Source organism: Cavia porcellus, unplaced genomic scaffold (assembly GCF_034190915.1).
Source record: "Cavia porcellus strain 051 isolate PalLab524CR breed Dunkin Hartley unplaced genomic scaffold, mCavPor4.1 scaffold_16, whole genome shotgun sequence".
In the NCBI taxonomy this organism is placed as follows: Eukaryota; Metazoa; Chordata; class Mammalia; order Rodentia; family Caviidae; genus Cavia; species Cavia porcellus.
The window spans coordinates 24789753-24816957 of record NW_026947499.1 but is presented as its reverse complement, the minus strand read 5'-3'; the positions used below and the strand labels follow the sequence as shown (position 1 = coordinate 24816957).

At 41.0% G+C, this 27205-nt stretch overlaps 1 protein-coding gene across 5 annotated transcripts in view; it reads right to left on the bottom strand.

The window, feature by feature from the left end:
* Positions 1–27205, bottom strand: part of Thoc5 (THO complex subunit 5) — a 37397-nt gene that overhangs the window by 9400 nt on the left and 792 nt on the right. The window contains exons 2-16 of one of the 5 annotated variants that reach the window (XM_063225979.1): positions 25606–25709; positions 24338–24410; positions 23309–23452; positions 20928–21041; positions 20714–20811; positions 17881–18027; positions 17044–17158; positions 13491–13623; positions 12737–12772; positions 11176–11253; positions 10534–10574; positions 10188–10287; positions 8150–8258; positions 633–734; positions 38–134 (exon numbers count right to left, since the gene is read on the bottom strand). In XM_063225979.1, the coding sequence (XP_063082049.1) occupies positions 38–134; positions 633–734; positions 8150–8258; positions 10188–10287; positions 10534–10574; positions 11176–11253; positions 12737–12772; positions 13491–13623; positions 17044–17158; positions 17881–18027; positions 20714–20811; positions 20928–21041; positions 23309–23353 (1215 nt within the window). In that variant the 5' untranslated portion in view covers positions 23354–23452; positions 24338–24410; positions 25606–25709. The remainder of the gene's footprint in view (positions 1–37; positions 135–632; positions 735–8149; positions 8259–10187; positions 10288–10533; positions 10575–11175; positions 11254–12736; positions 12773–13490; positions 13624–17043; positions 17159–17880; positions 18028–20713; positions 20812–20927; positions 21042–23308; positions 23453–24337; positions 24411–25605; positions 25710–27205) is intronic. The other 4 variants (XM_005007276.4, XM_013142055.3, XM_023560795.2 and 1 more) reach the window with 4 other exon arrangements.

Genomic DNA, 27205 nt, shown 5'->3' with positions numbered 1-27205 from the left:
AAGTCCTTGGCCAAGGAAACAGGGTCAAGGTACCTACCTGGGGTTGCTCTTTGGGGAAGTGGAGGCCTCCCAGTTTCTGTACCCACAAATAGGGGTGACCTAGGTCAAGTACATAGTCTCTCAAAGTTAAAATACTGCAGAAAAAAAAAACAATAAAGTGATTTTATAAATCATTACCGCTGTAGTCCACAAACATAGCCCTCCTATCCTCCAATGCCTTCCAGATAGGCCAGACCCTCCAACCTTCCTGTGCGCATAGCTAAGCTGCCTGCAAAGGCCCTTCATTTTATCAGTTCCCTGATGCTGATACCCACTTTCCTCTCTTTCCATTTGCAGTCTTTACTGATCTCTGCATGTCAATCAATTCATAAAATACTTAATACATGCCAGGGAAGTGTTCATTAATTTACACCTCCCAGCCCTCATGGTTTGTACTTCTTTCCCCAACCCTTCTTCAAACCTTTCCCACCTTTCTATGGCATCTGTTTACATTGTAAGCAAGCAAATGTACCCTCTAGCCCTGTGTCCCTCAATGTCCTCTGGCCCTAACAAGTCTCCATCTTGGACTTGAGCCACAGACAAGAGACATTCAGAAGGAGAGGCTAGGAGAACAGCAAACACTGCTGACCTACCCAACTTTATCGAACTGGTATTGATTGGCTGGATTTGGAGTTTTCTTTCCATGATCACCAGGATACAAACAGCTTAGCACTGAGTCAGGAGATAGCAAGTCCCTGCAGAAGGGAAAAGAGACTGCAATGACGATCCTCACCCATACCTTCCCTCAAGGTAGGCCTGGACATCCAAGGGTGGTAGTGCCTCTGTTCACTGCTGAGTGAAGCCATACTTTATTGAATGCTTCCTATGGACTGGGCCCTTTATGCATTTGAGGTCTGTGGACTCATGAACAAGACAGGAAGAATAATCATTCTCCTTTTCTAGGGGAAAAACTCAAGGCTTTAAAAGCTGTAGCTTGTTCAAATTCATGCCACTAGTAAGCTGGAGCCAGGGTGTGCACTGATCAAGAAAGTAGTATTTTATTTTTTTGAGACAGATCTTGCTATGTAGTTCAGGCTGGCCTCAAACTCATGATGATCCTCCTGCCTCAGCCTCCTGAATGCCGAGATTACAGGTGTTCACCACCATGCCCAGCTGAGAGTAGTATTTTAACCAGTTTTTATGGGGGTTAGGGTTAGCATTAGCCTGCCTTCAGTACTGGAGACTGACCCCAAGGTCTTTGTACTGAGCTCTGTATCCATATCTATTTTTAACTATTTTGAAATAGGTATTGCTAAGTTGCTAAATTGCCCAGGCTGGGATTGAACTTATGATCTTTCTGCCTTAGCCTCCCAGAGTGTTGGGACTACAGGCATGTGCCTCCATGCCCAGGTTTTTCTAGTTACCCATAAAATATAGTAAGCTGCCATCCTATTATGCAGTATAATATTAGAACTTACTACTTTGTATTTTGGTTTCTGTTATCTAATTTCTCTTTATCCTCCCTTTCCCCAACAAAAATGTATAGTAATATGTAATGATTTCTAATACTAGATATAATTATGATTTTCACAGAAGCAGAACTAATTCCTTTTCCGCTTTGTATTCTTCCTCTCTTTGATCAAATCCCATGATAATCACAGAAAAAGGCCTCCTTTATATGCTCAGAAAAAGATACTATCACAAGTGTTAGAGACAAGGTGACCCAGTGCTGTAAGGAGAGAAAGTGATGCCACAGCCACCCACCTGGGATGATTAAGGCACAGCGTGTAATTAAATGTGACAAGCAGAAGAGAGACGGTGTGGAGGATAATGCAGTAATTTTAACAAAGGATGACATGGCCCTTTTTCTGAACCAACAGGGGTTCTCCATCTTTCTAAGGATAGCATCAGAAGCAACTCTAGCTGTGAAGCTGAGTCACAGAGATACTTTACCCCAGCATGCCTTTGGGAACTTAACACAGGACAGTGGCAGTTTAGCTCTTCCTGTTCTGTCTCAGTTTCCTTGCCCCCATAGATTACTTCCCCCTTCGCTGTCTCACATGGAGAAAATAAAGTTTTTCAGTCTTTTAGTCAGTGTTTATTAACTATTACTAATATACTCAATCAATCAAAACAGCACAGCAAGAACTGCATATGACAAAGACATTTAATCAACAGAACTTGATGGAAGACTCAAATCTTCTTGATAAAAATTTGAATCTGGGGCTAAAGTATGGCTCAGTACTAAGCAAGTCCTTAAATTCTGCCCACAACACTGAAAAATAAAAATGAAGCTGGGTGTGGTGGAACAACCTTGTAACACTAGCTACTCAGGAGGATCAGGCAAGAGGATTGCAAGGTTGAAGTCAGTCTAAACAACTTCCAGCGACTTTATGTCAAAGTAAAATTAAAAACATCTGAGGATCTAGCTCAGCTCGCTTAACATAAGTAAGGCCCTAGGTTCAAAGCCCACTACTTTTTTTTTTTGGGTCTTTTTTGAGACGGGGTCTCACTATGCAGTTCAGGCTGGCCTTGAGCTCACTTTGTAGCCCAGGCTGGTCTCAAACTCACAACGATCCTCCCACCTCAGCCTCCCAAGTGTTGGGATTACAGGTGTGAGCCACCACACCTGGCTCAAAGCCCACTACTTTAAAAGCATAAATACGTAACACCAAAACAAGAAATAATTTTATTAGACAAGTATTTGTTATAAAAGGCATGAAAGAGATTAAACTTTAGAAAAACCCTAGAAAAGTAAAAATGAAAAATGATTAAAAATAGTTTAAGAGTTGAGGGTTCCAAGTCATCCTTCTATAGGGACTGAGAGACAGCCACAAGGAACAGAAATGGACATGGAATGAGCTTGACATAGACATCCTGAGAAGTTTATGCACAATCCAAGAAGGAGGTAGGGCTCTACCCTTCATGGTAAAAAGCCAGACCTGGCAAGTGTGGCTTTCAGAATCGGCTGGGTCTGAAAGTGCTGTCATTAAGTATGGAAGTCCAGGACCTCAGGAAAATGGCGGCTTGTTAGGGGATTGGGTGGAGAGTCTCTCGGGAGAAATCATATTAAATGCTAAGAATATGACAACATGGAGAGGGCCAGACAAATGGATAATGATCTTTTTTTTTTTTGTCTTTTTCCTTTTTACCGGTACTGGGGATCGAACTCATGACTGTCTGCTTGCAAGGCAGGCACTTATGCCACTGAGCTAAATCCCCAGCCCCCTGGATAATGATTCTTATTAACCAAGGCAGCGTGGCTGGAAGATTTAAAGTCGTGCTTTAAAGAAGGCTGATAATGGGAGGCTGCAAATCCCACGCCTTTAATGCAGCAAACTGACCAGTGGACCCAACAGGAAAAGCAGTGTTGGCTTTTGGTGACTGCTGGAAATTGAGACCTGGGACCCCGAGAAGCAGCCAGGACTGCCTCACTGCACCAGAGGAGATTGTGAAAGGCTCTGGAGTTCCGAAGCCGAACGCTGTGCAGTTTTCTGACCATTCCAAACTGTGCCGGGAGCGCAGTGACAGCAACAAGCGTGGTGTGCAGTAGACTCAAGAGGAGGACCTGCACCGAGCCCTGGTGAGTACTGGGGACTGGGTCCCACGGCTGCTAGGGTTGGCCAGAGAACATCTTGGAACTGGGCAGAGCCTGCCACCACAGGGACATCAATAACACAGAGAGTCTGGCGAAAGACATCTTAGAGTTGGGCAGTACCTGCGGCTTGGTGACATCACCAAGTCGCCCCTGTAGAGAGGTCTGGTGGAGGACATCTTGAAATTGGGCAGAGCCTGACGCCGTGTTGGCTTCAGGGTCATACAGATAACTAGTGGAAGACATCTTGGAATTGGGCAGACCCGCTGTCCTGGTGCTCTAGGCACAGAGAGGTCTCGAAGAGAACAGCTGGGATTTGGGCAGAACCCTGTGCCACGGTGACATTAGTCAGCTTATTCTGGCACAGAGAGAACTGGCAGGATCTGCTGGGGCTGAACCAAGCCTCTGCTTGGGGCCCAATAAGCAGATACAAAATAGTCGCAATTCTGTGACATCCAGAAAGTACGGCCTAGTTTACGGATTGACTGGCACAGTGGCTGGAGGCTAGCCTGCACCGTCCCTGCATCCCAGCCTACCCCAGATAACAGCAAATTGGGGAGGACAGCAAAAACTCAAGTCAGCACGCTTCTGAAAGGCCCTAAGCAATATGGAGAGGGCCAGAGACCCCGAGTACACTCCAGTCTGAAAGAAACCAGAAACATGACAAGAGATAAAAATAAAAAAAAAAATCTCCAGCTGCCCAACATGAGAAAATAAGCCCAGGAGAAGTAAACAATGAAGAGAACAAACACAGTAACCATCCAATACTGGACACAGCATCAGCTGAAATTAAAAAATACCTCCATGACCTCATAGATGAATTTAAAGCTGTACTCCTGATCCAAGTGAGGCAAGATATAAAGAGGTTAACTAAAGAAATGACAAGCCCCGCCCAAGAGAACACAGATGGAAGAACTGAGGAAATCAGAAAAGAAAGAGAAACTTCTGAAGAAGAATTTAAACATAACTTAGAATACATGAAACAGATCCAAAGAGATTTACCAGGAAACTAAAAACTCTATTGAACACTGGCAAAATATCCAGACAGAAACTAAAGCCAGCCTTCTGAAACTTGAAGAGAGATTTATGACATATGATCGTGAAAGAAAAAATCTCTTAAAAATAACAAGGAACCAGATAGAAACAATTCAAAGGCTAGAAGATGACAAAAAGATACATAGCTTAAGAATAAAGAATGTGAGTGAGGAAGCAGGAGCAACCAAAAATGAAATACAAAGAATATTCACAGATATATTAAAGCAAAATTTCCCATGTATAGCAAAAAGAAATGATATCCTAATACAAGAGGCATACAGAACACCAGCTACCTACAACCAAAACAGATCTACGCCTAGACATATAATAATCAAGATTCCAGAAATCCACCAAAAGAACAGAATATTAAAAGCATCCAGAGAAAAGAAGCAGATTACCTACAATGGGAAAATTACCAAAATAACAACAGACCTATCAACACAAACTCTTAAGTCAAGAAGGAAATGGGGAGAAATATTCCAAGTCCTGAAAGAAAATAATATGCAACCAAGACTCATATACCCATCAAAACTCTGTCTCAAAATTAATGGAGAAATAAGATGCTTCCAAGACAAGGAGAAACTGTGGGAGTTCGTGGCCACCAATCCAATCCTACAGAGAGTGCTGAAGGACATTCCAGAGAAAGAGAGGAAGGGATACCACGATTCCAGCAACAGTGGCAGAGAGGCCTCAATGAACGGGGCAGACAGTGGAATGAGGGAATAAGGTGGACAAATTATAGCAGAAAAATGAAGTAGCAGACGTGAGGCAGAGACGGTAAGCTATAGTCTTTAGTATAGACCGCTCTGAAACACTATAAAAAAAGGCAGAGGTCATTGTTAATAGTGTATCAAGATTTAAAAGACATAGCAGTCTTATCGCCATATTTAGTTTGAATTTAATTTGTTCTGGTCTGTCCACTCATGTCAGATTTGAGGGCACAGACATCTGACCCAAAAATAGCAGGTTATACCATGGTAACTATCCTTAACTTTCCTATTAACTTAAACTGAAATCCTGTATTATTTACATTGTCTTACTATGACTGATCTTAACTGAATCCGATTCATAAGACCATGGGCTGGCCTTGGCTGATTTTATTTCAATTTGGTATGCTTGTTAGTATCAACCCTAAAAGTAGAGGCAACTACTCTGAAGATGACAAGATGTAAACGATATCTATACTGGTATTAATTATTAACAGCTCTCAAATCCTACAATGCTTTCAAAGTTGTATTTTTATAAAAATAGGTAATACTATGTTTAACTATATTAAGCCGATGTTGTGGACAAATCTACTGAAAATAACAAGAGAAAACATAGTAACTACGGAAGATCACCTATATTGTGGTCTTATATGTCTTATCCATTGCATGTTTTTCTAGGAATTTGTTTGCTGTCTTGTTACGACTTGTTTTTCTCTATAATACAGAGAGGATAGATATATATGTAGAAATTCACACATGAGTTTTTTAAAAAAAATTATTTACGGGAACAGATTATATAATGCAAGATGTAATGAACAGATACTCTGAAGAAGAGACGCTAAGAAACCCAATGCTAATTTTGTAGCATTATGATATAAATTCTAGCAATACTATTGTTTACTGATTAGAATAACATTGGTCTGGTCTCGAGTTCAATTTCAGAGATGGGGACAGCTACCACGAAGAGAATGAGAGATGCGATAGTATTTATTATTGTCTTCCCTAATGTTGGATCTTGAAGACTTAAAAAGCCTTCATCATCCTGTAATGATTTGATTAGTTCTATAATAAGCAATAAGTATATAAAATAGGTGAAGATGGGGACAACTATTTGTAAGAAACTAGAGACAGATAGACAGTGAAGATCTCCAGTGGACTTGCTTTGAAATCTGTATTTCTTTAAATTGTCTTTTTAACTGTTTTGTTCTGTTTTGATATGTTTAATTTTACCCTCTTTGAGATGTAAAACAAGTGTGTAGGACTGATAACCATAGTACTGAGTTTTTGTTCGATCATTGAGCAGAACTGTTGGCAATGTCACTTTTTGAATGTCATTTTAAATACTTTAATTTTGTAACCTGAACAGCTATTTCTAAGATGACAATATGTAACTTATCAACCAGCAACTTCTTACCGTTTGTTTTTCTGTAATTTTGTCCTATTTCTACCCTTTTTTATCTCCATGTATTTTTTTGTTTCCTTTTCTTTAAATAAAAAAAAAATAGTTTAATAGGGTTGGTGATGTAGCTCAGTGGTACAGTTTATGCCAAGTTTATGTGAGACCTTGGATTCAATCCCCACAACAACCACAAAAAGAATAAATGATAATAAACCAGCTGTCATTTACTAAGTACCCTTCTATGCTAAGCATATAATCTGCCTCTTTACGAGCACCCTTGGGAAGAATATTACAATTAATGACCACAAAGCAGACTTTGAGGCCTATAGCAACACATAGCTTAGCAAGAAACTGAAGTACAGTATGTAATATAGTCAGTCTGCAGCCCTATTCTTAGCATGTCAAGCATTTTAGATATAAGCAAGCAGATGCTCATTATAAGAAGTTTCATCTTGCTGGGCATTGGTGGCACTTGTGGCATTGGTGGCAGAAAGATCATCATGAGTTCCAAACTAGCCTGGGTACCTAGTGACTTTGAGGCCAGCTTAAACTACATATGGAGACCCTATCTCAAAAACAAAATAAAAACAATAAAAACAAGTCTAATCGTGTTCGAGAAGGAGCCCTAGATATATGGTCACTGCTGTGTTCAGAGGCCAGCCCTGGGCTCCCTCTGCTGGAAACTAGATCAGTTTCATAAAGAGTGGCTTTTAAGAGTCCAACAACTCTTTCATGCACAGGTTGCTAAGGCTGACAGTCATGTGGACTCCAAGTATAGGATCTAAAACTCAGGAGACAGCCTTCCCTCAGGCAGAAGGGGAAGAAGGGAAGAGCTTTAGCAGGCACTAGATCTGAGCCTCAATCGTCTTTCTCCAGCTGACAGGGTGATTAGATCAGGGCCAGACCAAAAGTGCTGAACCTAGGATGTAGTCTCAGAAGTGTAAGTTAGTTTGCCCCCAGGCCCTCTTGGTCCTCTCTCCTTCCCACCTCTGGCTGTAGCACAAGACTGACAATGTCAAGAGCTTCACAGGGATGCTGAGGCTACTGGAACTATGCCTCTGTTCACCCTTTACAAAACCTCCTCCTCAGGGCACTGCACAGCCCTCTTCTCACTATGCTGATCATATCTGCCAAATCTCATCTTTACATTTCTATATGCTTCACTGGTTGCAAAACGCTGGTGGCATTGCCCCATCCACTCAGTTTGGAAATACACTGTAGTAACTTTATCATCAGCAGTGTAGTGAAAGAATTTCACAAGTCAGAGAGTGCTTTCTAAATTCCAGTAATGTGTCAGAATTCCTACGCCAAGAGGAAACAACAGAAGTCAATGAGGTAGTGGACTTCCTTAAAACCAGACAGAGGAATACAGAGCAGCTCCCCAGGCTCTCATCACAACTTCCATATCTGGTCCCCAGAGCACCTTTCCCATACCCTGCACTGATGGGGGTGATCAGCTCCGTGGCAGTTGTCACTTTGGCTTTCACAGTCAGGATGTTGAGGTTCATGAGGTAGTAGAAAGTCAGGTGAAGCACGCTATCATCTAAGGAGGGCAAGAAAAGGAGGGCTCATTTATGAGTCAAACAGGTAAAGCACAGTTAACAGTACTATAGAAAGAAAATTTAGAGAGGCTTCTACAATCTTTTATTGGACATTTTTTTTTTGTCTTTTTCCTTTTTATCGGTACTGGGGATTGAACTCACGACTGCCTGCTTGCAAGGCAGGTGCTTATGCCGCTGAGCTAAATCCCCAGCCCTTCTACAATCTTTTATTATAAAAACAAAAACGTGGTAGCAATATAATGTTAAGGGGGGGGGGGAGCAAAGTTTGCAAATTCTTTAGTCCTCTTTTTCTCCAACAAATGGAGCTTTATTTCTATGCCTATATATGGGTGCTAGACATGTTGACTATGCTTCTAACAAATGCAGTATTTGAAAGGGAGCTCAGCAATGAAAATTAACACCATCAAAAACATGGAGATACCATATGCTCCTGAAATGATGGGATACTATGTGCTACTCTTCCCAAAGATCCCCAAACTGTCTAATCAAGGTCATGAATGCAAAGGCAAGATTGGCTAGAAGACAACATGAAGCATGACAACTAAATGCACTATGAGATCCTGCCTTGCATTCTGAAACAGAAAAAGAACATTAGATGAACGAGGAAACTTTGAATAATTTTATAGATTAATCTATTAGTTAATCCAATAAAATACTAGCTTGATGCCAGGCATGATGATACAAGCCTGTAATCCCAGCACTCAGGAAGCTAAGGCAGGAGGCTCAATGTTTGAGGCCAGCCTGGGCTACAAAGTGAGTCTAAGGTCAGCCTGAACTGCACAGCAAAACCCTCTCTCAAAAAGAAAAAATTACCAGCTTTGATCATTGTGCTGTGGTTAATTAAGGTGCTAACACGAGGGGGAGTAGGATAACTAGTATCTGGGCAGGCTAGAGTATAGCTCAGCAGTAGAGCAACTGCCTAGCATATGTAACTCAGTCCAGTCCTCAGCATCACACACACACACACACACACACACACACACACACACTTACTCACACACACACTCACAGGCACACACCAAAAGATCAGTATGTATAGCATGTTCTCCGCATAAAAACCAAAGGAGAAGATAAATGATAAATATAAACTTATGCAAAAGCTTCTACAAATACAAATTATTTCTAAAAAATACACATTTGTAACAAAGGCTGTCCAAGGACTGGCATTTGAAAACATGGGTGAGAAGAAAACTTAAATTTCAACTATTAACTAATATTGCCAGAACACTTTATTATGTGCTACTTTTTCACACAAAACCGGTTTCAAAAGTTCTCTGCTGAACTATATCCTCAGGCCTGTCAAAACTTTTTCACTGTAAGGCTGGGCCTGAGTTTCTAAGTTGCCCACGATGGGCTCAAATGTGAGATCATCTTGCCCCTATCATCCCACAGTATTGGGATTATAGGCATCACCATCATGCCTAGCTAGTTCATACTTATATTTATTAAACATGTTGGTTGTATTACTTAAAACCTAAATATACTTGAAATTTGTTCTGTGTATCCAATGTGTCAAATTCATGAAGTGAGCTTCCCTTATGTGTCTGGAGTTCTGCTATGTTGTTAAGGTTATAGCTTTAAAAAAATAAAATTAAGGGTGAGGGACACAGCTCAGTGGCACAAGCACCTGCCTGGTAAGCATGAAGTCGTGAGTTTGATCCCCAGTACCACCCCCCCAAATCAAATTAAATATTCCATGCCAAAAGGAAGAAAAACAGAAATAGAAAATCAAAATGTGCCCAGCAAGTGAAAAGTCCTGAATTCAATTCCTGGTACCAAAAGAAAGAAAGAAAATAAATCAAAATAATTTTAGGGGCAAAGAGGGCTCTGACTTGCAGGAACCCTCTGGACTAAGGCTGGCCAAACTAGATGCTGTTCGATCACCCACAATGAGGCAAGTGCAACCAGACCTTTGCATTTCAGGTCAACCATGACGGACAGAGGGTGTCTCTTCAGCATCTCCTTGCGCTTGTCATCCAACTGAACTCCTAGTGTGGGTCGCCGTCGCTTCTGGACAAAATAGTTAAGCCCATAAGCACTGTTTACATGAGTCGCCCCCTTTCCTTCCCTCTCAGCCTGGGCCTCCAAGTTGTTGCCTGGGTCCTGCTGCCTCAGCTACCCAGGCTGCCAGTTCCCTTCCCAGCAGCCATTTCTTCAGCAGTCCTCCTAGCAGTCTTCCTTCTGCTTCTAGGAATAACACCTGCACCTGCAAATGAGCTAGCCTCCCCTCCCCCTGCCAGGGGAAATCACACTCACCGTGGTCTGCTCCTCCTCAGCATCTGAGTCACTCTCATCATCTGCAGCCACACAGAAAAGGACACAAGAAATCAGAGTGCTCTTAATTCTCCCTGAAGCACCACACCCCTTACCCACAGGAACTGAGATGCCTAGACTGTCTTTTATATATAGGCTCCTTTAGAATAAAGAAGTTGCTGCTTCTTATATATGAAAACATAGTGATAAAAAAGGATGACCTAAAAAAAAAAAAAACAAAAAAAGGATGACCTATATCCCACCACCCCTGTTTTTTAAGAGGCTTTTTAACATCATTTCTGTGAAGTACAAGTCCCTTGTTGGCGGGGGGTGGTGGTTAACAGTAGTATAAATCACACCAATAACTACTTGATTAATTAGGATTGCTATGATGCTAAGAGCCTTTCAATCATTACCTCATTTAATCCATGCATTAATTCTATATGAGATATTATTATCTAAAGACCTTTCCCATAGTCTGCGAGCTGGTAAGTGACAGGGATGAAATCCAAAGGCAGCACTCTATAACTGCAGGAAATGAGTGCTTCTCTGGCTATCCCACAACACTGACATTAGGGTCACGCTTCTTGCTATATAGAATGTGTCTTCTTCTTCCTGGGGGAGGCATCCCAACCTCCCCTTTACCTTGGGAATCATCAGGAGGCTTGAACAGAGCCTTGGCTTCATCCACACTGCCTTCGATGGCCACAGACAAGGTCTTATCTGAGGACAAGAAAAGGCTCCATGGGAAAGCTGCTGGGAAAGGGTGCTAAGAGATGCAAGCAAGCCAGCACAAGGGCTGTGTTCTCCTGCTTCTGCCCACTGACTCAGGGTGGAGGACAAAGATCCTTTCTCCACATGGAGAGGTACAAGGTAAGAAACTTAAATCTTTTCCCATCATTTATTGAGTCCAAAGAGCCCACAGGACAGATTCTAGACAAAGTACCCCAGGACTACGAGCAAATACCTCTCTTTTAGATGCATACCAAAGCACAGAAATTTAAACTCAGTGCCTACATTAAGTTCCATGAAACTCTTCTGCCAATTGTCCTAAAAGTTCTCACCAAAAACCCCACACCTGTCCACATCCCAAGAACAACAGCTCTCTACGTGTTTATTCTCTATTCTGCAGGACATCAAGCACCAGGATAGCACCGTCTCATTTAACTACAAGCAGGAACAGGCAGGAACTTGCAGTCCAGTCCCAAACCTGAGTTCCTGTCTTTCTAATTCCTAGTAACATGACATAGAAAAGTATCACTGCTCTAAGCCTCTGCTTTCACATCTATGAGAAATGGGGACTTAAAATACTGTTAATCATTTTTATTAAAATATTTTTTAAAAATTAGTTTTTAGGTTGGAGATGAATCTCAGTGGTAGAGTAGTTGCTTAACATGTATGAGGCCCTTGGTTCAACCCTCAATACTAAAAAGATATTCATTTTTAATCTTCACAACAACCTTACAGGAAGACATAGGCAACTATTATTATGGCATTTAGAGATGAGAAATTTAAGTCTCAAGAGAAGTTATAAACCATAGCTAGGAAGCAGTTAGGCACACACTGAAGATCAGGTCTATCCCACCTGAACTTAGCCTCTCAAGGACTGAGGGAATGGCCTGTTTCATATACCTGGTCTCATGTCTTCCTGAGTCCCTCTTTGTTGTACTCTGCAGGCCTAGTACTCAGGTCCTCTTTCTCCCCTTTTTTTGTGGTGCTATATCTCCATCCCCTCCTTCTTCCATTCTGTACAGTCACAGAAAACTGCAACTGCAACTACCATACTAAAAAGGAATGGCAGATCTCCCCAGGTAGCCAACTACTTTATTTCTGGCAACCAAAACCAAACCATCACACCCTACTCCAAACAAACTGGTTACTCCTCTTCAACTACTGGGTGTGTGTGTGTGTGTGTGTGTGTGTGTGGTGATGATGCTGAAAATTGTGTGTGTGTGTGTGTGTGTGTGTGTGTGTGGTGATGATGCTGAAAGTTGTGTGTGTGTGTGTGTGTGTGTGTGTGTGTGTGTGTGTGGTGATGATGCTGAAAATTGATCGTAGGGCCTCATGCATGCTGAGCAAGATCTACCATTGGGCCATATCCCCATTTTCACACAGATGTTTTCACTTGTTTAGTCTTGAACTCTGTAAGGAAATGGGAGTGGAAATCATCTGAATTTTAAACACAAAAGAAAAGAAAATTACTCACCCTGTCTAGGGGGCTGGGAGGAAGATTTCATATGAGCTGATGATGAACGTGGGAGGGAGAACAATGGGGAGGGAGAAGACAAAAAGGACCAGGAAGACATAAGAAGAGAGACAGTAATGTGTTGGCGCCTGTGGCTGGGAGGGAAGGTATGCACTGGTATAATACATGTCTATCTGATGCATGGGGTGGGATGGCAGTGAGGGGAAAGATTAGGTGCTGGGTGAAAGCTGCATTAGAGCAAAAGCAAAGCTTCTCAAAACTTTAGCAGAGTCACAGGCTGCCCTTAGACAGAGTAAGGACAAAGCCTCTTACCTTGTAATTTAGTATAATGACATGCAGCCTGTTTCAGAATGCAGAGAATGCCTGAGAGAGCTGGTTAGGCCCTGTGCTCAACAAGCTCCCCTCCACCCCCACACAAAGCACAACAAAAGGCTCCAAACCACCTGCCAAGTATGCCCTGATGGCATGAGCATTTAGAAGCGCAGACAGGCTACCTGAGCACTACACCCAAAAGCCATCCAGATTCATGAAAGCATCTAAACCATCCATTCTGAAATGCCCATCAGTTAGTTAGTCTAGATTCAGGCCAGCTGGTCAAAGCAGCCATGCTGGGCAAAGCAGAGGGGAGGACTATCACCTGAAGACTTCTGGGTGGGCTAGGGAGCTCTTTTGCGCAGGCAGGGCTTCCACATGACTCTGCAGGACACTGGTGGTACTCCTACAGCCCTCCTCCTCCTCTAGCCCCCATACTCACCACATGCCTGCCCATAGGCGGTAGCCTGCACAAAGAGCACGTAGAGGGGAGGTGGCAGGTGTCTAGCTGTTTCATACTGTTTGTGAGCCTGGTCAAATGGCATGAACAGGTACTCCTGCACTGGGAGGGAAGCCTGTATGAAACAATAAGAGGGGTTTCACTTTTCCTTTTCTCTTTTTTTTTTTTCCCTTTGGTGCTGGAGATTGAACTTAGGATACTTCAGAAATGCTAAGCACTCACTCTACAACAAAGTGTCACTGAAGCCTTGGCTTTTCCTTTTAGCCCATCTACAAAGGTGTATGTGGTTGCTTTGTGACTGTTTTTTATTTGCAAAGGTGGTAATATGTAAACTAACAATGTATAGATAGGCAAAAGGAAAACGCATACATAAAAAAATTGTAGCACCCCCACCCCATATTAGAAATTGAATCCAAGGGAGCATTGAGCTATATTCTTATCCTACTCTTCTTTTTAAAAAATGTTGAGACAGTCTCTGTAAGTTGCCTGGCCCCAAATTGTGATCCTTCTACCTCTGCCTCCCAGGTAGATGGTATTACAGGTATGAGGTTAGCTAACTACATTTCTTTATACCAGCAACAAAGAGTAAGACAATGAAATTATAAAAAGATACCATTTCAAGCCAGGCACGGTGGTGCACACCTGTAATCCTAGTACTTGGGGGGCTGAGGCTGGCCATGAGTCCAAGGCCAGCTTGGGCTACAGAGCAAGTTCATTACTATCTTGAATTATACAAAATAAATTTATCTCAAAATAAGTAAATAAACCATTTCTTTTATTTAAAAAATTCGTAACAAAATAATAGGAGATTAACAATAGTTAATACACTGTGTACCATTTCTAATTTTATCAAGAGAACATGGCCCAGGCTTGGTGGCACACACCTATAATCCCAGTACTCAGTGAGTTTGAGGCAGGTATGCAAATCTGAGCCCAATCTCCACAATTTACCAAGACTTTATCTCAAAAAAATAGGGTAGGGACACTGGGTTCAACCTCTAGTACTGGGGGAAAGAAAATGAATGTATCAAAGGGCTGAGGATGTACTTCAGTGGTAGAATATTTCCTTAGTATGTATAAGGCTCTGGGTTTGATTCCTCACCACTACACAAACCAACAGTTAAGAAAAAAATGTGTTATACAAAACATCACTGTCCCCAGGAAAATGAAAATCAAAGCCATAATCACATGGGCCCCTAAACAGCTAAAATTAAAAAAACTGACATCAATTTTTGTCTTTTTTGTGAAGGATATGGAACAATCACAACTTTCATATGGTACCAGTGGGACTTGTCATAAATCAATACAACCACTTTAGAAATAGTTTCAGTTTTTACCAAAGATAATTAGTTATATACACAGCAAACTCTGTATGACCCAGTAATGTTATTAATGGGTATACAGTCAACAAAAATATGTATATACACGCAGTTAAGAACATAGACTCATGGCATTATTATTTATAATATCCCAAACTAAAAATATTTGAAATCAAACACTAAATGTCAATGAAATAAATGAGCTGATACAGTAGCACAGATAAGTTTCACAAACACATCACTCAGTAAAAGAAGCCAGACAAAAAAGCACAGATGCAATTCTATTTGCATAAAGTTGAAAAGAAAAGGCAAAACCCATGATTTTATAAGGTTACTGAAGATAGGAGGAGACACTGTCTAGAAAGGTAAAGGAGTTTCTAAAAACTTGATAATGTTCTTTCTCTTCATTTTCCGTGGTTATATACATATGTTCACGCAGTGAATATTTATTCAGCTATATACTTATGAGTCTTCTGAATAGTTTTTTGCATGTAAAACTATTTTTTTGGTCCCAGCCTTATGCAGCCTACCACTAAGCTACAACCCTAGCCCTGTAAAATTACAAAAAAAAATTTTGTCTTTTTTGAGACACTATGCACTTCAGGCTGGCCTTGAACTCCCAGCAATCCTTCTGCTCAGCATCCTGACTGCTGGAATTACAGGTGTTTACCACCATGCTTTTTTTTTTTTTTTTTTTTTTTTGAGATGGGGTTTTCACTATGTTATCTAGGCTGGTCTCAAACTCCTCACTCATGTAATCATATTACCTCAGCCTCCCAAGTAGCTGGACTACAGGCATGCATGATCATGTCCTTTCCCCAAGTAACATATATGTTGTATCAGAAAACTGTACACAGTTTATATGTAGCAAAATCTCCCAGGTTGAAGCTTCTAAAGGTAAATTATTGGTTTGGCGTGAATATATACTGTTGTAAGAACACACAAAATTCACACATATGTATCCACACAGATACTTTGTAAACCAAGACATACAAAACAAATCGAGCTGTGTTCTACACATTGCACTTTAAAATACTGTACAATAAAGCTGGGCGTGGTGGCTCATGCCTGTAATCCCATCACTCGGGAGGCTGAGGCAGGAGGATCATGGTGAGTTCGAGACCAGCCTAGGCTACAAAGTGAGCCCAAGACCAGCCTGAACTGCATAGTGAGACCCTGTCTCAAAAAGACATAAAAAAAATACCGTACAATAAATCTTTCTATCCATTTATTCTATCAGTAGTATGCTATTCCACACTTCCCTCAGAGTTATAAGGCTGTGCTACATAAACATACGTTTAACCTGTATTCTACTTAAGGGCATTTTTAGTTTCCGTTTAACAAAATACAACTAAACTATACAGAGGATATGGAGTGTTGAACACAACCAAAACTTTTAGTTTCTGTTTTCTATTTCTTCTGTTATGAAGTCCTATGCTTCATAATAGAATATATTTTGCTAACAACTCTAATTGTAGGCTTAGACTTGAAGATGCAGATCTTGCCAAGTCCCAGAAAACAGAATTAATAATTTCTCTAGGGTCCTTTTACAAAGTTCCTCCATGTTAGCCATTTATCCTGCTTCACAGAACTGTAAACACTGAGAACAAATTTGGCTTCACAATGCAAACAAAAATCAGGTCACCTATATAGAGAGACATTCTATTTTATAAATAAATTGAGAACTTTCCCTCTTAAGATACTTACTGGCTTTCAAATATGAGTCAAGCTCCTTTTGGAAGGTGCAGATCTACCGAGCAGTCTGGCCCTAAGGTGTCTTCAAGGGACCCTAACAGACATTTACAAGAAGACTTGGGCTAGTAGTACAGAACTTGCTCAGCATGCATGAGACTCTCAGTTTGATTCCCCAGAACTGCCAAAAAAAAAAAAAAGTGCCTGGAAACTACAGGCCTGGTGGTGGGAACAATGCAGGGTTCCGGGTATGATGAACAGTCTGAGAAAGTATGTTACCCAAAGATGGCTCTGAATGAAAAGAAAACATCCAGGTACATTTGTGTATGTGGTCCTGAGAAGATCTGGCTAATGCTTTACCTCAGGACTTAAGCTTGTTGTATTAGCTGGGCAGGACTGCAGACAAAACCACCCTCATAATGTACCCTGGTTAAAGTTTAAGACCTACCAAAGGCTAAAGGCAGAGACTTCTAGCTTCTTCTGGTAAAGTGGTGAAGACAAAACAAAAGCCTGGCAGGCCTCACCTGCATGATGCTATTGAGCCGAGGCTGAAGGCTGCTCAGGTACTCCTTCTTCACCTCAATCTCTTTGAGGATTTTTTCCTTGTTGGACAGGCACTCTCGGTACTTCTCTGCCAATCTAAGGGAAAGGACAAAGTACTGTCATGCCACACTTGCAAGGATCCCTCAACATACATGTGCATTGTTTGACTCCACCTATAATGGTAGCTGATTAACTGCTAATGTCTGTCAGCACTTACTACATGGGAAGGTCTTTGGGGTAGTTACAGGCATTATCACTTTATTCTCTGTAACAACACTAGATCTTATCCTCAAAGAAAGAAACTAAAGCCTGTCTCTCCCCCTTTCTTTCCTTCCTTCTTCCCTCTTTTTTCCCTCCTTCATTCCTTTTCTTCTTCTTCTTCTTTTTTTTTTTGGTCTTTTTTGTTTTTATCGGTACCAGGGATTGAACTCACGACTGCCTGCTTGCAAGGCAGGCACTTATGCCGCTGAGCTAAATCCCCAGCCCCTATTCCTTTCTTCTTTTTGCTAGAGATTGAATCCTCAGTTTTACACATGCTAAGCAACACACTGAAATTTTTTTTTTGGTACCAGGGATAGAACTCACGACCTCGCACTTGCCAAGCAGGCACTGTGTCACTGAGCTATATGCCCAGCCTCAGCACACTGATATTTTCTTTTTTCTATTTTTTGGTACTGGGGATCGAACTCATGACTGCGCACTTGCAAAGCAGGCGCTTATGCCACTGAGCTAAATCCTTGGCCCAGTGCTTTGCTATTTGACCCTAGGTCATCACAGAATGCCATTACTCTGTGATTAGGTTTTGGAAGGGAGAATACCTTTTTCGCTGCTCCAGCTCCCAGTCCAGCCGTGCCAGGGTCTGTTGATGAGGGTCTCCCATGGTGACTTCAGCCTTGCTGATGTCTGTTGGAGCCTCCTTGTAAAACTCTTCTAAGCTGACCAGATCAATTTCTTCATGCTTTGACCTAAAGGAAATAATGAGATGTCAAGCTGTCATTCACAGGAGACTTTACATGGGTATGACGTTCTTCCATCTAGGCCCACTCAGCCCTGGTCTGTAACTATTCAAGATCCTGGAATCCAATCTCCAGAGATGCTCACTAGATGTTTCAGTGTGATGAGTGGTCACTGGTGACATGCCAACTGATCCTCATCCATTCTGTCTTTTTTTCTTTTTTTTCTTTTGGTCTTTTTATCAGTACCAGGGATTGAACTCACGACTGCCTGCTTGCAAGACAGGCGCTTATGCTGCTGAGCTAAATCCCCAGCCCCTCTGTCTAACTTTTTTATCCATGAATAAATAAGAGACCTAAAAATGATGCTTATCAAATATACAAATGTTTCCCAGCTAAGAAGGAAAGCTAATAACCTAAAAAGACTAAAATAAAATCATAATGGCCCAGGTCTAGATTATCAGGTTGCATTCAAGACATGTCATTTAACAAGAATAAACCTAAGTTCAAAATATTAATTGTATAAGCACAAGAATAAAGGAAGAGCTGGGGATTTACCTCAGTGGCTTAAGTGCTTCTTGGAAAGCCCAAGGTTGTGAGTTCAATCCTCAGTACCAAAAAAATAAAGAGTAAGGGAAGAGATCCAACTTGATAAAACTAGATGTAAAAAAAAAATTGTTGCATGTATACTGAGATACCTACAGAATACTGTAATCCTCTTTCTTGTGTTAACACAGCTAAGTGTTAAAGTCATAGACATGAGCTACTATATACTAATAAGCATTTATTATATGTTCTCTTACTTCATTTAATTCTTATTAACAACCTCAGGAGGTGGGGATTTTTAGCTCCATTTTTCAAATGAGAAGGTAGTTTCAATTAGTAAGCAATTTGTCAAGGTTACACAACTTGAATGGCAAAACTGGGATGTGAACCTAATTTGTGTGATTCCAATGCTCATGATTCCTCCACCCACAAGCCCACAGGCCCTGAGTTCTAGAGTTCTAGATCTGTCAGTTTCCACTTAAACAATGATGACAAACTTGGGCATGGCATTCTTTATGCCTTTTTAACTTTTAATACCACCAAAGTCTCATAGAAGTTTCAAAAATAGTACTAAGGAAAGAAGAGTGAGAGAGTGGTTAATATGTATCATATTATTGACAGGAGGAATATATTCTGGTATTTTATGGCACAGTGGAGTGAATACAGTAATGATAATGTATTACATATCTCAAAAAAATTAGAAAAGAGGAATTTTAATGTACTCATGAGAGAAGTGATAAAAGTTTAAGCTGATGGATATGCTAATTACCAAGTTGATAACTACCCAATATATACATGAATCAAAATATCACTATATCTCATTAATGTTATATTATGACATATATAATACATATGACATATATATTATATATATCATATATATTATATATAATAACAAATATTATATATGAAAAGACTAATACTTTTTTTTTTTTGGTCTTTTTCCTTTTTATCGGTACCGGGAATCGAACTCACGACTGCCTGCTTGCAAGGCAGGCGCTTATGCCACTGAGCTAAATCCCCAGCCCCAAGACTAATAAATTTTAAAAAACACTGCTGAGAGTTTATTTCCTTCAGGTATTCTTTACCCAGGCTCCCCAAGGATGACATCTAAACATAATATGTTGTTAAAACCAAGAAACTGACAATACAGTAGTTCAATACTATTAATTCAGGTAGAAATGTGATGCAAATTTCACCTTTATTAGCATTTAAATATTTATGTGACAACTTTGTGGAGCAGATAAAGACACCTTTCAAAAATAAGCAACATAATTACTCAAAGTATCCTGGACCCGATGTTTAACATAGTCCTGTTTAGCCAAGTATGTTACAAACAAAGTCTCTCTTTTTCTTTTTTTTTTTTTTTTTTTTTTATTGGTACCGGGCATCGAACTCATGATTGCCTGCTTGCAAGGCAGGTGCTTATGCTGCTGAGCTAAATCCCCAGCCCCCCCGCCCCTTTTTTTTTTGGTACCAGGGATTGAACTCACAACCTCAGGCTTGCCAGGCAGGCACTCAAGCTGCTGAGCTAAATCCCCGGCCCCTTAAAGCCTCTCTTCTTAAAAGTGTCCCCAAACAGGTCTGACTATAAGAACTCTTGTTCTTCTCTTCCAGTTTACTCTTTTATCTCCCAACTCTAGACTGGTGTTTTCAAAGCCTCACCTTTTAAGAATACTAATGAAGTGCAGTTTGTTCACCTGAAGGTAGCTAAGGAGCAAGTTTTTCCAGTTCCTAAGAATAAGATCCATTTGTAAAAATGAACCGCAGTACTAGGATTTTTACAGAGAAAAACTAAATCAAAAGATTGAAAGGATCTGATTGGAAGTGAGCTGCTTCTGTACAATATGCCCAGGAATCAAACTGGTAATGAAAAGGCCCCTGCAAGGTACAGAAAATCACTTCTTAACCAAATTTAGAACCCAAAACTCAAAAAGGTCAGAGAGGCCTCTCATTCTTTGTGCAGCCAAAAAATATTGCTTATGATTTGCCTGCTCAAAGAGATTTATTCACCCTTCTCTTGGATCTTGCAGTCCACCCAGTTCACTAGATTTCAGTTCACTAGATTTCTTTTCAGAGACTGACTCACACTGAGATATATAGGAAAAAGCAATTGCCACAGACCAGTGTGCCAGAGTCCTCCCAAACTCACTTGAACTCCAGACACTTGGTGATCTCCTTCTGCAGATGCATCACCTCATACAGCAAGTTCTGGAGCTGCAGATGATAGGCATCTACTTTTTGCTTGGCCTGAAAGGAAGACAAAGTCAAATGGGTAGGTGCAAGTCAGAGAGAGAGAGTGTGTCAGCAAAATCAATGAACAGGGAAAGAGGACAAAGGGGTTAATTAAACTTCTTAACTCATACCTCATGGGTCTGATCTCTTCCTTTCTTCAACCTGATGTGAGCTAATCGGTTAAGTTTCTTTAGAGTCATGAAATGCACACAGCTCTGGATCCTCCGTTCTTCAATTTCAATTGCCTACAGGCAGAGAACATGGTAAAGTCGACTCATAACAGGCACTCCTTACTGCTGACCCACCTTCTCCAAGGCCAAAAACAGACACTCAAGGCAGCTCTGAGCCATGGGAAAAGTCATGAGAGAAAGAGAAAGATCGATGGAAATATAAAGAAAATGCTTAAGGTTCCCAGACCACACACACACACACACACACACATACACACAAAGCAATTCTACTTGGGTTGGAATGATAGAACTAGAAAATGGAACAAATGCAGACAACATACTAGTATCTGTCCCTACAGATCCTATGGAGACCCTCACAATGGCAACATCAAGCTATAAAATGTGGCTTTATAAACTGCATTAAAACTGGGCCTGGTGGCGCCTCAGCACTCAAGAGACTGAGGTAGGAGGATCACTGAGAGAGACTAGGCTGGGCTACACAGGGAGTTAAAGGCCAGCCTGAACAAACTACATAGTGAGTCTCTGTCTCAAACAAATACACACAAAGAAACTCAAGAGTTTTAATAATTTAAATGACAAAAAATTATAAAGTTTGGCTACAATAAAAGATACACTGTAAAAATCTTAATGATATTGGCTAACATAAAAAAGGTTACTGAAAAAAAATTTTTAAATCTTTTTGAGACAGTTTTACTATTGAAAATACAGAATTTAAAAAAAAAAGGGGGGGGGGTGGGGATTTAGCTCAGCGGCATAAGCGCCTGCCTTGTAAGCAGGCAGTCGTGGGTTCGATCCCTGGTACCGATAAAAAGGAAAAAGACAAAAAAAAAAAAAAAAAAAAAAAAAGAAAATACAGAATTTTAAAAAGAACCTTATCCATCTAGTTTTTTATTCTTTTTTTTTTTTTTTTTTTTTTTTTTTTGTCTCTTTGAGACAGGGTCTCACTATGTAGTTCAGGCCAGCTTTGAGTACACTTCATAGCCCAGGCTGGTCTCAAACTTGCAATTATTCTCCTGCCTCAGCCTCCCGAGTGCTGAGATTGTAGGTCTGTGCTACTATACCCAGCTTCCATCTAGTTTTAGTTTTGTTTTTTTGTTTTTGTCTTTTTGAATCAGGGTCTCTCTGTGCAGTTCAGATTGGCCTTGAGCTGGCTTGTAGCCTAGGCTGCTCTTGAACTCCTAGTGATCCTCCTGCCTCAGCCTCCCAAATGCTGGGATTACAGGCATAAGCCACCATGCCTGGCTCCCATCTAGTTTTTAAATGTAGTAACTGATTAGTTTTTCTGTCCCTAAAGCCTGGCTTATCCATTTAATATTAATGATAATTTCATCTTTGGTCTTCATGGCTGTTGTAGTCAGGGTTTGCAATGGAAACAATTTAATACAGGACACATAATCTATAGAATTATTTATAATATTCACCCAAAGAGTCAGATACAAAAGAGTGCAGGAAATCTGTCCACACACTAGAGACCCAAAGAATCCAGGTGAGGGCCTGAATCCCACGGCAGTGTCCTGCACAAGTGCAGCTAAAAACTTAAGAGCTAAAGGCAATGTCTTCCACAAGTGTAACTGGAGGCTCAAAGCCCAAGACAATGTCTCATGCAAGTCTGTACCAAGGAGCTGTACTAGGAAGGCCCAAGGGGTCAGTGGTGGAAGCTAGAGAGTCTGCACCAGTAGGATGAAGAAGCTGTGCCAGCAGGTGAGGGATCTGCCCTGGAGCCAGGAAGCAAGGACCAAAGCTCCCCTCAAAAGGACTGCAGCCATCCTGAGCAACAGCAAGATCCTGACCTCCTCTGATGAGAACAGCTGAGTTCACATCAGGAAAGCCAGCTCGACAAGCTTCTCCAGGAGAATTAACAGCACACCATCTTCTCCTGTTTTCTTTTTTTATGCCGCTGACAATCCTCAGCTGGATCTTCTGCACCCAGCACCATGCTGTTTCAGTTCAGCTGGGTGTTACAAGTTGACTATTATTTAACCCACCACAACGACATACTTCCACATATCCACATTTCTAATACCAAGGGAATTTACATTATTTCTCAACAGCTAAAGAAATACCTGGCACTTAATAACTCAAAGAACGATCAAATTTAGTTAAAGAAAAAGTTAATAACCTGTATTTTCATTACTATAATAGATAGTGGGCTGGTGACAAGAAGTTCTAATCAATAGGCAGGACTCAAGAGGCTTCAAGCTCCAACCATCTTATCGTGGTGAGGACAGACAACCAAGATCAGGAAGGGGCCTGGCAGGTACAAATGAAGCCCTGTCTGTGCAGACCCCCAAGATGCAGAGATGCCTGGCTTCACTCCTTACCGCATCCTTGCCGCCTCTGCTCTTCAGGTCTTGGATCTCAGCCATTAGCCTCTGTAGCTCCTGGCATGTGTACTTGTACAACTCATAGTCTCTGCCAGGGTCCCGCAGGTCCACCTCAGCCTCTTCACTGTAGTATCTACCTTCCTGTGGAGTCAAGGCAAGAGGTCCTGGGTAAAGGGCAAAGATCCCCTTTGGGCTGAAGTGGCTAAAGGAACTGGTCCTCAAATCAAGTGTTTTGCTTATTTCCAAATTAGAAACCTTTTTTTCTAATTACAACATGATGCATGATTGTCAAAGATTCAGAACATAGGAATAGCAAAAAGGAAATGAAAACTTGCCTGTAATTCCACAACTCTATTGTGAATACTGTGGATGAATATTGCATTTTATTTTTAAGCTACACGGGATATTATCTATGGTGTTCAGGACAATTTGTCACTCAAACAAATATAGATCTCTATCAAAATGGCTGCATGATAGCCCACAGTAGAGATAAATGAGAACTTACATACCAAATTCCTACTGATGGGAATTTAGATGTTAACTCTAGCTTTAGTAGAAATTAAAATATCTTAACTGCTCCCAGCCTCTGTAGTAAACAAAGCATGGGACTTAAAAGTGTCATAATCAATGCTCAAAAAGGGTAAGGCTCTTCATTAACCTTAATTTCCTAAATTTAAGGGTACTATTTTTTTCTGTTTTCTCTTCTTTCTTTACATAGTATTTTTTATTGTAGCAAAACTGATAATGAATGATGAGTGCTGGGTTGCAAAGGAAGTTTCATATTTTGTATTTACTTATACATCTTTCTTTGTCCGTAAGTTAAAAACCCAACTCCTAAGAGCATTATTTTTTGTAGTGTGTTTTGTTTTTAATGCTGGGCTTAAACCCAGGGCCTCTCACTTGCTAAACCTCCCCTTTCCACTACCAACATCTCTAACCCATTATTCTTTTAATTCAAGTTGAAGATCATGAGATTTCCTATTCTACCTTTAAGAAACCAAACAAGTGAGGCATGATAATGCATACCAATAATCCCAGCTACTCAGGAAGCTGAGGCAGGAGGATCACAAGTTGGAGGCCAGACTGGGCAGCTTAGACCCTGTTTCAAAATAAAAAATAAATGCTAGGGGTGTGGTTTGGCAGTAGAGTGCTTGCCTAGCTGGCATAGTGCTCTGGATTCAATCCCCAGGACTACAGAAATAAGTATAAATAAACTGAACATGGCGGCACATTACTGTAATCTCAGCACTTGGAAGGCTGAGGCAGGAGGACCATCATGAGTTCAAAGCCAGCCTAGGTTACACAGTGAGTTCAAGGGCAGTCTGAGCTATATATATAGTGAGACCCAGTCTCAAAAAACCAAAAAAAAAGTATAAGTAAGTAGGTAGGGCTGGAGATGTAGCACCCCTGGCTCCCCAACCTCCAGAACCAGAAAACAAAAGAACAAAGACACAACTAGCCAACCAAAACAGCTATGTTATGAATTAGCTTGACATATTCAGTTGAGAATATGTCAAAAGGAAGAGAAGAATTTGCTGACTATGACAGCTCTCAGGCCACAGCATATGTCATATGGGTTTGGGTACCATCTGTTACGGTTTGTGTCTGGATATTCCCCCAAAATCTCATGCAGTCAGTTTTCTTTAGAGGTGGCTGAATGTAGTGTGATTCACTTGTAGTACAATGCTGGAATTAAAGTGGGTGACTGCTGGATCAATCCCATGATTGATTTTCACTGCCCTAAACCCTATAGACTGGATACAATATAAAAGCAGCTGTTAAGTCTCTCTCTTTTGTTGCTTTTTTTGTCTTCTGTGGCTGTGAATGGTTGCCCCTCTGCCATGCCACCCTGCTCTATAGCCAGATAATTATGGACTGAATCCTCTACAAACTATGAGCTAAAGAAACGTTTCCCCCTTTAATTCTGGGTGTTAGTTATTTTGTGTCAGCAATGAGAAAAGTGACTAGACATCCTCTTAGCAGCAGCCCCTAAGACACAAAATCTCTGAAGCTCCAGTGCTGTGCTGCAGACACAGCCTCTGCCTTCTGCCTATCAGGAAAAATGGAGACAGCACACTGAACTATGCAGGACCTAATCATGTATAGTACAGGCTTGGAATACTGTGGTTAAGCCTAATGCAGACAGGTTGCACGGAATCACAGGAATTCTAGTCAGCTGGTCAAACAGAGGTTCCCTCCTGTTAGATGCAACCCTGAACTGCTGCAAACCCAGTGGCAGGTGTCTGGTCATGAACTGCAATCTCATGGTAGCATGGCAGTTCTGGCTGACTCACCTGCTCAGTGTCTGATCGATTTCGCTTTCCTTCAGTTGGAGTTCCATCACTGCGGATCACTTTGGGTTTCCGTTTTTTGCTTGATTCTGTTGACATGATGGTTCCTTGAGATAGGGAAGAAAACAACAAAGCTGTTAGGAGGAAAAAGCCTTTGAGATTTTCTGGGATCAGAACTAGGGATTTATTGTTTAAAAATTCAGAATGCTGAAATCTAATTAGAAGTTTGGGTCTCTTACAGATATGGTAACTCAAAAAAAGCTGCTCAGCTCTAAAAGCACTAGTTTAAGCCTCTGTAAAATTGGGAATCACTCTTTTTACTATGTTCAAAATAAACTTGTCTGCACCACCTCTTTTTCTCTTCGATGCTAAGGAATGAACCCAGGGCTTATCAAGTGCTAAGCAAATGCTCTGCCTCTAAGCTACATCACTGGCACTTTACCCCTTTTTTAGAACAGGCTTCACCAAGCACCCATTGAATCTGGAATCACTTTTAACCTCTCTTACCAGCCTGACTCTGCTCACACTCTCCACAGAAGCATCCTGCATTCTGGTATTCACCTAGCAATCCCAGGTACCATGTTCTCCTAACTCAAAACCCTAGGCCAGGCCTCCATATTCTTCTCCAGGACTACATGCAGGGGATACAGCTCAGCAGAATAAGCGCTTGGCTGGCAAGCTCGAAGTTGTGAGCTTGATCCCTGGTATTAAAACAAAACAAAAAAAACCCCAACCAAAACAAAACAAAAAAAGTCCTACACAAGGAACACTGTCTAAATTCTTTTGTTAAAGGAGACCCACATAATGCCATTCCTGTTTTTTAAAATCTTTACCACTCTTCACAATGCACTGAAACAAGTCCAAATTCCCTGGTCACCTTCCTTGCCACCTCCTGGCAAGGGTTATCACCACAGCATCCTAAAGTGGGCAGCACTGTGTCTCTTACCCAATTCGTGTGTCACCAGCACTAACTGAGAGAGCCAATAGTGGGTAGTGGTACAGTCAGAGTTCTGAGTTGCAATCTCCAGTCTACTGTTTTACAGGTTTGAGTTCTGGAATAGGTCACTTCACTTTTTTCTAGATCTACTTTCTTCACAAATCAAGTGAGTCCCTACTTCAAGGGTTGTCGGGCATTAACATACTCCATTGGGCAAGGTGATGGATAGGATCTGGGACGGGGCTTTAGATGGTGCAAGGGTGATTGTACATAATGCTGGACACCTAAGGAGAGAAGTCAATCCTTTTTCGATTCTCCTTTGAAACTTTTGATTACCTCATCTCAGTTCCCTAGTTTGTCTGTAACAGCTAAGAATGCCAAGGTTCTACTGTAATAAAAGCACTCTGCTTCAGATTTAAATGAAACCTAAATTTGTTAACAATGATTTGTTTTTCATTATATCAAGTATGTAATTTATCATTATATTTCACATAAGTGAAAACAGTTTTTCATTTATGGCAGGAAGACTTGAAGTTTTCTCTTAAAGAAAACCTCTCAAAGAAAACTTCCGTTTAAATAAAGTGTGCTCAGCCAGGTGTGGCTAAACATGCCTTGTAATCCCAGCACTCAGGAAGCTCAAACAGTAGGATTGCCATGAGTTCAAGG